Source organism: Phoenix dactylifera, chromosome 11 (assembly GCF_051530095.1).
Source record: "Phoenix dactylifera cultivar Ajwa chromosome 11, Ajwa_hap1_PhDact_Kaust_v1.1, whole genome shotgun sequence".
NCBI lineage: Eukaryota > Viridiplantae > Streptophyta > Magnoliopsida > Arecales > Arecaceae > Phoenix > Phoenix dactylifera.
This window is the reverse complement of record NC_143200.1, coordinates 9,400,420-9,412,369: the sequence shown is the minus strand read 5'-3', so window position 1 is coordinate 9,412,369 and position 11,950 is coordinate 9,400,420. Positions and strand designations below refer to the sequence as shown.

Sequence of the window (11,950 nt, the reverse complement as noted above, 5' to 3'; positions counted from 1 at the left end):
GGAACTCCCTCCAACAATCTCCATTTTGATCTTCAACAGAAAACGGGGAGCAAGCGAGAGAGAGAGAGATGATATGATTCAAATACTTATTGCGCATCATTTTTTTTTTCTGTTCATGGCCTTGCAGTTCAGTGTGTCTTACAAAATGAATTTGATTGTACATGGCTGTAACTGAATTTCAACAGCTGATGAGATCTAGAAATCGGTATTAGAAAAATTTCTCAGGTCATGGGAGCACGAAGACTTTTCATATCAAGATATTCTTGCATGCTTTAGAGATCTGCATGTCACAATGCCTGCTGAAGTCTGCATAGGATGCACTCCGAGAACAGCCACACAAGCATCTGTAGTCTTCAGATGAGGTTGGACGGATTCCCATATCTTCTTCTTTTGGACCTGGGCTATGCCAATTCATTAGCTGTTAAAGACCATAGAGTGCAAATATATAGGATTTTTTAAGCGATTTACAGAGTACAACAGAATAGAGGATGCATTATCCTATGAAAATGTCTTGCATGCACCAAGAAAAGCTCACGGATTTACATATGCAGATGTGTTAGTGAGTACAGACAAAGTTCTTAACCTGTCAAATATTGGATTTTGTAGTAGTTTATCACAACGAAATAAAGATCATGATTTCATTTAATTGGAAGGTATAAACTGTTCTAGCCATACTAAGAAGTATGTTGATGCAGAGAGAGAAGAAGAGAAGGGAAGAAAAGAGAGGAAGGAGGAGGAGAAGAAAGATAGGGATAGAAGACAAATTCAATATTCTTAAATCTCAATAATGCAAACTTGTGTCCTCAAGTACATAACAATGGGTTTGCATAAACTCAAAATTCTAATAAGAATCCATATTAGAAATAATATACTAGAGTCCTTATAAAATTCTAGTCCTACAGTCCAAATAAAAATAAAATTCCCAATAAAATAAATTTAAATAAAATTTCTTAATTTCCTAATAAAATAAAATAATCTAATTTCTATATTTGTAAGTGCATAAAGATCTCTTATAGCATGGAGCTCCATCACATATGAAGTAAGAAACCACAACTAAATATATGCTTCAAGCTTGAAATATGATTGCTAGATCATCAACTTATTGATCAAACCACTCTGAAGTAGGATATAAAATGGAATATACAAAGGACTTGGCTTATGTGTTCAAGAAATGTCATTCATGCATGTGATATAATCTGGAAATGAAGTGACTTATGCTCTAGCTAGAAAAGGTCGGTCTTATGATCTTGAAATGGTGTGGTTGGAAGAAACTCTAGAGTTTCTAGCTGATTTACTTTGTGTTGAGATTGTAATTGAATCCATTTAACATCAATACCAACTTTCCATCAAAAGAAAAAAAAAACACATGAAGACATCTGTCATATCATGGTTGAAACTCTGGACTCTGGAGTCGCTCTAAGTTTACAGCCCAAGTACCATACCCTATGTTGGAAGCTTATCTACACAGCATGTCCCTGTAACAACATGTAGTGTACTCTAAGAGTTGGCACAGCAGCTGTACCATGTATTGGCATAGTCCCGTACCATATTGGTATCACATTGGGTCAGTACAATATGACCCATACCAGTGTGTTAAGGAAAAAAACTTGGTGGTAATTAAAAAACAAAAAGAAATGTAATGGGTTAGTCCCCTTCTTCATCTGCTTCTTTTGGTAATAGGCAAGCACCATAATTTTATAAAACGGACTAAACCATGCTCAAAGACTCACCTTTTATTCAGGCTGTCTCTTATTGCTCTTATAATCTTATTATTGACTTTTTACAACGGATGCATATAATATTTTACAGTGACACTAGTTTAAATGAGCAGCAGAACAAAACAATGCAGCGGAACATATCTTTGTCCGTGACAACTTGACAAGGCGTACATAGGGAAAATACAGAATAGAGACAATAGAACACGTGTCAGGAAATAAAAGCACAATGCTGGCAGTGGGCCTGACAAGTGAGAAAAAATCATTCGGACCAGCAAAAAGAGCCAGTTTTGGAGGTCTACTTTGTGCTAAATTGGCAGCAAAAAGGTTGCACTTTGATGATATCCTCATTTATAGCCAATCAAGGGAGCAGCTCTTGGCTCATTTGCGACAAATATGCACAACCCTGAGGAATGAGAATTTGTATGCCAACCTCAAGAAGTGTTCATTCTTCACTTCTCATGTCAACTTCTTAGGTCACATTGTTTCCTCAGAGGGCTTGTCTGCTGACCCTGCTAAAGTTACAGCAATAGTAGAGTGGCCCAAGCCCGAAACTCTCAGTAAGGTTCGTAGTTTTTATGGGCTTGCTACTTTCGACCATCGTTTCATTAAAGGGTTTAGCACGATTATATCCCCAATCACTGATTGCCTCAAGAAATGCAACTTCCATTGGACTAGCGTTGCTGCTAAAGCATTCGGCGACATCAAGAAGAGAATGATTGAGGCGCCAGTTATGCGACTCCCTAACTTCAGCAAGGCATTTGAGGCAGAGTGTGACGCATCTGGCCTCGACATATGATGACGGACAACTGCAGGGGAAGAGGAGGAAGAAGAAGAGAAGGAGAAGGAAGAAGAGGTTATAGAGACGCAGGAAGAAGAGAAGAGGAAGAGGAGGGAGAAGAACAAGAAGGAGGCTAGGATTTTTTTATTCAATAATCAATTGCCTCATACATGAGAGGGGTGGTCTTTATATAGACCTTACATCTTGACCAAGTCAAGTAATTAATTGACCAAATCAATCAATTGACACTAACCAAATTTGGACCCTTACATCAATTAATCCCTTAACAAAATTGGTCCACTAAATTGACCCAATTACATAAACCCAATTGACTAGTTTGATAACAAAACAACTGACCAAATTGACTTGACTAAGACAAAAGCAAATAATGCAATAAAAGAAAATGATTCGGACTCAAATGGACCCAACCCCGGTCTGACTCAATCCGGAGGCTCAGAATCATCTAAATGAAGGGCTCTAATGTCCCCATCAGTATAGGTGGAGTAGTCAACCAAGAACGCCATCCCATAGCGTATTTTAGTAAGAAACTAAATGAGGCTAAACAAAAGTATTCTATCTATGACAAGAAATTCTATGCCATAGTCCAGGCTCCATGGTATTGGCGCTATTATCTGCTGCCCAATCAATTTGTCCTTTATTTTGATCATGAAGCTCTTCGTTACCTCAATTCTCAAAAGAAGTTAAATTCTAGGCATGCCAAATGGGTTGAGTTCCTCCAGGAATACACTTTTGTCCCGAAGAATACAACAGGTGCCACAAACAAAGCTGTCGATGCGCTGAGTCATCGGGTAGCCCTGCTCTTGTCCATGTTTGTCAATATCATGGGCTTTGACAAACTCAAAGAGTGCTACTTATATTGCCCTGATTTTGGAAACTCTACAAGACCCTCATTGATGGACAGGGACCCTTGATTGACAGTTTTCATTTCAAGATGGATATTGGTTTAAGGAAACCAAGCTCCGTATTCCATGAACCTCAGTACGAGATTTCTTAGTGTGGGAAGTGCATGGGGGTGGTCTTTCAGGGCATTTTGGACGAGACAAGTCCATTGAAGAGGTGGAACGTCAATTCTTCTGGCTTAGCCTAAAAAGGGACGTTGCTAAAATCATTGGCCAATGTCGAATTTGCCAATTAGCCAAACACAGAAAACAGAACACTAGCCTGTATACCCCTTTGCCTGTACCAGATCGTTCTTAGCACGACATCAGTTTGGACTTTGTGCTTGGTCTTTTCCGTACCTTCAGAAAACACGATTCCATGCTTGTGGTTGTGGACCGTTTTTCTAAAATGGCCCACTTTCTCCCTTGTTCAAAACTTCTGATATCTCCAAAGTGGCCAAACTCTTCTTCGATGAGATTGCCAAACTATATGGCCTTCCAAAAACCATCGTATTTGACAGAGATGTCTGATTCATGAGTTATTTCTGGAAAATCTTGTGGCATATGGTTGGTACAAAGCTCAAATTTTTCACTGCTTATCATCCACAAACAGATGGTCCAACCGAAGTGGTGAACCGAAATCTTGGTAACCTCTTGAGGTGCCTTATGGGCGAACACACCTGCAATTGGGATTCAATTCTTCCTGTAGCACAATTTGCATAAATAATTCAGTCAACAGGTCCATAGATATGAGTTCATTTGAGGTAATGCATGGTTACAAAGCTAGGAAACCTCTAGATCTTTTAACCATGTCACCCATGTTAGGATTTCTGATTCTGCAAATCAATTTGCACAACACATTCATGAGTTGTATCAGAAAATCCACAAGCGCATTCATGCAAGTAATTCTCACTATAAGAAAGAATGCTAAGGAGTTTCAAACTGGGGATTACGTAATGATCCATATTCGGCCTGAGCGATTTTCTTTTGGAACTATTAAAAAATTGTAGGCTCGTAGTGCTGGGCCATTTTGAGTGTTGCAGAGGATTGGCACGAATGCCTATATCATTGATCTCCCATCTACTTTTAGTATTAGTCCAACTTTTAATGTTGAAGATTTGGTTGCTTACAAGGGCCCACCAACAACCCTGATGACCCTTTTGTCGAGCCCTCTCCCGAGCCCGATAATCTTCCTATTTCTGATCCCATACTAGCTTCGATTCCTTTGCCCCTCCAACCAGCACAAAAAGAGCAAATTGATGCTATTTTAGACGATCATACAGTTTTTACCAATGATGGAGGCATCCAGTGCTTCTTGGTTCGTTGGCGAGGGCGACTAGAGTCCGACTCCACTTGGATCACGCGAGATGAGCTTCAGCAGATTGACTCGGACCTGTTGGAATACTACCAGAGATATACCGAGCCGCACTCGTCGAGATCGACTTTTTTCCACCTGGAAGAAGTTGGTGCGGACACCAGTACCAGATCACCCATCACTTGGGCCTACGGTCGCCGCAGGAGGATGGTCCAGCCAGTTTCGTTGTGGTTAAAGTGATTTTATTTTATTTTGATAACTTTTAGGTTTATTTAGGTAATTTGTTATTTGATAGCCTTTGGGCTTATTTAGGTATTTTGTTATCTTTGAGGGTCTTTATGAGATTAGTTTCTTTATAAGGGTCTTTTTGCATTTTGGGTCTTATATATATGTTAGACCATATGTTTGTATGGGGTATGCTATGAAGAAAAAATTTGGTTCCCTTTCTTTTAGCCCTGGTGTAAAACCCTAAGCAACGGCTAGGCGTGAAGCCTAGTTCTCTTCTTCTCTCCTTCCTCCTCTCCTCTTCTCTATTTCTCCTTCCTCTTCCCTGCTGTCCGGCATCAATTTATTGTCCATTATAAGTAATAATAATCAGATTATTTTCATTATATTGGTAAGTGTGGTGTTATATCATCACTTAACTGGAAAAATATATTATCTTATAAAGTTTGTCGATTAAAAGAGAATGAGAAGAGAATACCAAGTTTAAATTCTAAACAAGCTACACCAATATAAAGTCTTTTGGTTGGGTAAGAAGTCAACGGGGGAACCACGAAACTCACCAACTGAGAATTTTTTACTAGAAACAAGACTCCCTTCTAAGGAATGCTAAACTGGCCCACACCAGCTGGTTCAGCCAGCGCCAAACCGGTCCGATCTCTGACCGGTTGGTACGGCCACAGAAAATAGTTTCGGCTTTTACGGGGCCGAAACCGGCCAGTACAAGGCCAAACCAAATGGAATCGGACTCGGTTCCATCCGGTTCGACCAGGACTCGGTGCGAACCAGCACCGAGTCCAATTCGATTTGCCATAGCACAGCAAGGCCACAGCACGTTATGGCCTATTTGGCCGGTTCGGTACCGGTCCGAACCGGTTCGGTGGCCAACCGGTTCGCCGACCCTTGCTCCCTTCTCAGCTAAGTCATCCAGAAATCTTCTCTAGTATTAATTCACTGCATTGAATGAATGCTAGGTGTCATCACATCAGTGTGTGTAAGCAAAAAATAGCTACACAAACGAGTACACCAAGCACTAATCATTTTTTATAGATTGGTTTAACTCTTGGAGTAGGTTTCTCTAATGGTTATCATCATGCTGGGTGGTTGTTGTAAAGGCTTCTAGTTTTCTTTAAGTTTGGTAACGATATGCAGTTTATCTTGCCAATGGAGTAAAAAATCTATTTTATGCTTTTTGCTGAACATTTTTCCTATATGCCTCCAAGAACTTGCTTAGATAGACATCTCATAATGTAATTGCTCCAAATTCCTTTTATTACTAAGGAAGCAGATTTATCCATATACAACCAACCAAGGTTCATCGTCTCGGTACTGGACCTATGCCGGTGCGAAACTAGCACAATGTCGGTATAGTACGATATAGGATGTTTTTGGCGTACCTTGTATCAATACGCCTCTTGTACTGTGTACTAGTACCGAACCGGTATGGTACGCTCCATACCGCCAGGTTCGGGCTGATACGGCGAACCATGCAGCCAACATATTCAAGTACATTCCTTGACCACATAAAAATGTGTGACAGAAGAAAATTAAAACATTATGGATCAAGAATTTCATGTTGAAGGAATTCCACATTTGCAAAGATACAAATAGCTAGAGAACAAAATGCAAAAAAAAGTTGCAAAAGCTAAAATTGGGAAACTAAAAGCAATACAAGAATATAGTTAATTTCCATAGCAATACCTTATTAGGTGTTGCAGCTTCAGGTTGTCTATCTTTTTCATCTTCTGAGCCAAACCAAATTCTCTCACCAGGGACTGAACCTTCTGGAGGTATAAGAAGCTCAACAGTTTCATGAGATTCGTCCGAAGCAGCCATTAGCATTCCATTCGACTTAATGCCACACATGTTCCGAGGCTTGAGATTAGCTAGAACAACTACTTTAGCATCCTACAAAAATTGCATGTTATCATCAAAGTTAATTCTTAATGTTTGACAGTTTGTTTTACAAGCTGTTGCTGGTACCAATTACTAACAAAATGGAAATGTTCTGTAACTCATGCTTATTAAATTTACAGCCATCCTAAAATTAACATATTAAACAAACTAGCTGAGCAGGAAGCTCCAAATTTACAGTCTAAAAATACAAGCACTTGTAACTCAAGAGGCAAAATTGCAATTTGAAGCTTGTTTGCAACAAGATGGTAACCTCCCATTCACAGTAAATTGGATGCATGGAAAAAGCCATGCAACAAGTGATTTTTCTCTTTATGTTTGTAAATGGCAAAAGAAATTATAAACCAAGTGGTACATCCCTCAGGATGGTCTTGCAGGCAAACCAACCCATGGAACTATCCAGTAGAAACGCTGTACCGCTAGGTAGACTTTCTTTTTTTTTCCCTTTTGCTCATTTTACTAGGTTGTTGCCTGTCCGTTCTGACCCCTTACTGCCCTCACACTGCAGTACATAACATACCAGCCAGTGATCAGTATGGGTCCACACCTTGATTTTTAAGTTCTTGTTTAATAAGGTAAACTCTCCCAACCATAGTACTGAGGAGCCCAAGAAAAAAGAAAACTGCAGTAAGAGATAATAGCTTTTATGCATGTTTTCACATAGTCTACAGGAAGAGGCGTGAACAAATATATTGAGGTTTTTATGAAATCACCTCTCACATCAAGTTAACTTTGGTATGAGGGTGAATTGCAAACAACTATAAACGTATGTAATTTAGATTTATTCAAACGTAATTAATGTTCAAATTGGAAACAAAGGAAAACCAGAGATTTTGGAATGGTTTGAAAATATTAAGCCTGGAATTATTTTTTCAAAAATCTAAGAGATATACTGTCCTTGAGGCTAAAAGATAGCTTGGTTGTTGAGCTAAAATAGCCAGAGATTCCAACAAATCACCAAAAGAGGAAACAAGGATTGAAATTTGAAGGATGAAAAGGAAAAGTGGGTAAAAAAAGGAGCTTGATTTAAAATATGGATCAAGTTAATAGCACTAGTCTCTCCCTTGCAGCTCATCAATAGATCCTATTCTCCAAGCATCTCCTACATTAAGGTTTGTGGGGAAAAGAATTGCCATTGGTTGAAAGGAGTTAATTTCATCTTTATTCAGAGGAAAAATTATAGAAAGATTGCTTGAAACATGACAATGTGAATGCTCCAAAATCGTCATGCTCCACACCATAAAGTAGGAAATATGACTCATCCCATCAATCACATATAATTATTTGATAGCCATAATGCATATAAGAATGAGGCAAGCTGTATTCCAAGTACACAATTGGAGCATGTGAACACTCTGTTGCTATCAAATTCCATGCCAAAAACAGGGCAATATCTCACTCCACCAATCACATGAATTGATTCGTGATCAAGAGATAAGAACAGCAACCCTTATTCCACCATATATCCATGCATCTATTTGTATGCATATATTTAAATGGAAAAGGTTATATTTAGGTATATAAATAGATTGTTGAGTAAAAGCATAAGGCAAAGTAATTGAACTCTCAATAAGACTAGGAGTACGGAGCAAGGTGAAGATAAAAAGTCTACATGAAAAAGAAACGAAAAAAGGACATGAATTTTGCTTTTAGATAATTTACCAAACTTTAGTAAGAACTAATATTACTGATTGCAAGCATTGACAAAACCCATATATTTAATGGCAAAGTATTATGAGATCAGGTGTCTAGTGGTTGCTGCCTTCCTAGATGCACAATTCCAATTGATACCTCGGGTTAGCATTTTTCCACAACCACTAGCTTGATAACAAACTTCAAATCCTTACATTTTCCAATAACAAGCTTCCCATCAACCACTGATTATAGATGATGAAGATTGACTTTGACTTTGGACATCAAAGTAACCTAAAAGTTTGACTAGTATTAGGATTCCATATCGGGATATATCTATTGGTATTTTTACCCCTATGTTATCTTTAAGCAGAAAACTTTGTAGCGGACGCAGTGAACTCGCACTTGAAGGGGAAGAAGATCTCCCAAACAATCAAGTAGCAAGATAGGAGGAAAAAAGTGACAAGAATAATAAATCTCGTACTCACAAAATATGGAGAAGAGAACTAGTTATTCGATTCAACCTAAGATGGCTTTTACAATGGCTGGAAACCTCTACTTGTAGTTGTATAACCCCTTGAACCTATCCATGAATATGTCCATATTCATTTCTTTCGGAGATTTTTACAACAGGAAAAATAAACAACAAAAAGAATCTCCCCTATAATCCACTATAATTTGATTTGATAGAAGAATGTGGCTTTCTAAAAAATCTTCTTGTAATTGGATAAGATCCATGCTTGATGTTGATGCTGGATCCTTCGAATCTGCCTCGATTTGATGTATCAGCCTTATTTGATCATATCTCCAAAATATATTTTCCAAACTGCACCAACCTTCTAAACTAGCTTAGATCTGAACTCAATGTCAAACCCTTTTGCTCTATGGTCAACCTTTTGACAGCACCAATTCAAATATGTGTTAGCTAGGTCCATGACGCATGCATTACTCTATGTTCAAGTAATAGTAAATGGAGTTTTACCCATATTGGATAAGATCTTGGAAAATTTCCAGTTATCGTGTGAACATAATGAGATTACCCTTGTTTTACATGTAACTATGCTTCCCTAATACTTGTTTTAAAAGCTAAAGCCATGATATTATATTATTAGTAATAATTTAATAAAATGGAGCCAATATTGTGGAATTTGAACTTCTCCATTACACCCTTGTCCCTTTTCTTCTTAGTAAGGCATACTATTTTAATGGCCTTAGACTTACAACCTGTTCAAAAAGTCAATGCTCTTTGATTTGGTAGATATTGTGACTTGAGCCATAAAGATGTATATGATTATGCAAACTAGTTGTTAGGAACAATTTTCACAAGCCACAATTAAAGAAAAACAAAATTTAATTGGTTAGTTTTAAAGGCTACTCCAAATAACAAACAGAGGGAGATCCTCTGATATAATGCAGGATGATCATTTGGTATTGTTAGTTTGTGATTGCATATAGTTCATTGATCCATCATTCAAATCCTTGTTTAAAAGGAAAAATAACAGGGAATGACTCCAAACCATCTTAATGAAAGAAGATGCTTGGGAGTTTTAGCAGTGGATTAAAGAAGAAGAAAGCACAATCCAAATCCATGTCACTGCAAAACAGACGTGATGGGCACTTGTTGAAACTTTAGAGAAGAGATGTTCTGTTTATGTTAGCTAAAAATTTCATCACATAGCGCAGCTTTCTATAATTGTGGTGAGTTATGCCCTTTAACTATAAAAATGCTATAAATAACTATAAAAATGCTACAAACTATCAGCTCAAAGTTTCAACACATTAGTGTTGTGTTAAACCTTAATCTCATTTTTCTTTAATGTGGTAGCTCATGAATGCTGCATCATTATGTTCAGCACAACTTAATGCCTCAAAATGATCTTGCGGTACTGCCCTTTAATACATCTGTATTCACCAAAAAGAGATTTTGGAATGACAATGTACTTTTACATCAATAAAATCCGCCTATCACAGAAATCAATCCCTCCTTACCAATTCTAATCTACAAAGAAGATCACCCCAAGAAAAGCATCAAACATACTCATATAGTTGACGTACCCTGAATAATAGATAGACCCTTCAGCATGAGCTTTAACCTTCTCCGAGTTGAAAAATCCGTACTAAAATTTGGATAGAAAGACACCTTTTTTTTTAAATAATATCAACCCCAGATGTACACTTAAAAATCCTCAAACAGATAATATATTCCTTTCTTGGCATTTTGCAATGAAGATAAATAGAGAGAGAGAGAACCTGGAGGTGGTCTAAGGGGATGTAGTTGACGAGGCCGCTACAGATGGTCCTGGGCTCGGCCTCTCCCACGTCCACCTCCTCCACGTAGAGCGTATCCGCCTCGGGATGCCTCCACGCCCTCAGGACGCGCCCGACCCTGATATCCAAAGCATCCGCCGCTTTCTTCACCGGGTCGGAAGGCGGCGGAGTAGAAGCATCCTCCGCGGCGGCACCGCTGGTTTCCACCGCCGCGTGGGGCGCGAAGGTGGAGCAGACCCCCTTGGCACGTGAGGAGGGGAGGAAGGAGAGGAGTCCGCCGCCACAGTATCCCCCCGCATTCCGATCGGACCGGATGGAGAATCTTCTGCCGGAGAAGGCGAGGGAAGAGAATCTCCTCCCGTGGCGGCCTGCCACGAAGGCGGAGGAGATGAGAGCGCCGGTTCGCGATACGGCCGCCATCATCCTGCCCAGACGACGAAGACGACCACGTTATCCGTAGGGATTAAGCTTGCCTCACCGACCGGTAAGCCTTTAACCATGTTTGCGTGCACCTTTCCTTTCGGTCCTTACCAATACTTGCGTTATAGCATTTTTTAACACCGTAATTAATTTTATAAGTTATAACGGCTCTTATTTTTCTCAAAATAATATTTTAATTATTGAAATAAAAGAAAATACTGTTATAATGCTAAAATAAAGAACAAGCAACTAATCTGCGCTATGCTGCGGAATTAATTAAAAAAAACACATATTTTATAATTCTATCAGTAGATCAGCTTTGGGGCGGGTCGAATGAAGGAACTTCAGATGCTAGGTCTCTTAAGAATATTTTATCCCCATGTACCAAGTGCCGATAACAGAACTTTAGGAGAAGTTTCATATAAGTATCTTTGGGTATTTGTATACTTTGCATTCATTGCATTAACCAACAAACTGAAAATTATTTGTGGTTGCTCAAGATTTAAATATCATATGAATAATGAAATACCTTAAACTCCTATATATATATATATATATATATATATATATATATATATATATATATATATATATATATATATATATATAGTGTGTGTGTGTGTGTTGTCCAACGATGCAGCCAAAGAATGGGGTGAATTGAGCTTTTCAAAATTGTAAGACTTTAAATGCGTCAGAAAGAAACTTTTTATGTGTAGCGATGTGCCGTGGGAGGTTTGCACACTAAATAAATAAGCAAAGAGAATAAAGTATACAAATCAAAGAC

The 11,950-nt window shown here is 38.5% G+C and overlaps 1 protein-coding gene across 1 annotated transcript; it reads right to left on the bottom strand.

Moving 5' to 3' along the window:
* Positions 1–74: 74 nt before the first annotated feature.
* On the bottom strand, positions 75–11,234 carry LOC103721780 (Nucleic acid-binding, OB-fold-like protein). Its single transcript, XM_008812118.6, has 3 exons — positions 10,729–11,234; positions 6,634–6,840; positions 75–396 (listed from the first exon to the last, which is right to left on the bottom strand). Exons 1-3 carry the CDS (start codon positions 11,167–11,169, stop codon positions 253–255), a joined length of 792 nt encoding a protein of 263 aa, XP_008810340.2. The 5' UTR covers positions 11,170–11,234; the 3' UTR covers positions 75–252.
* Positions 11,235–11,950: the final 716 nt, after the last annotated feature.

What these genes read in the sequence shown, in the direction of transcription:
- LOC103721780 (XM_008812118.6), bottom strand. Translation starts at nt 11,169, where the DNA reads ATGATGGCGGCCGTATCGCGAACCGGCGCTCTCATCTCCTCCGCCTTC. An exon ending in TCCCCTTAGACCACCTCCAG is followed by an intron (nt 6,841 to 10,728) that starts GTTCTCTCTCTC and finishes CAATTTTTGTAG; the next exon opens with GATGCTAAAGTAGTTGTTCT. An exon ending in AAGCTGCAACACCTAATAAG is followed by an intron (nt 397 to 6,633) that starts GTATTGCTATGG and finishes GGCATAGCCCAG; the next exon opens with GTCCAAAAGAAGAAGATATG.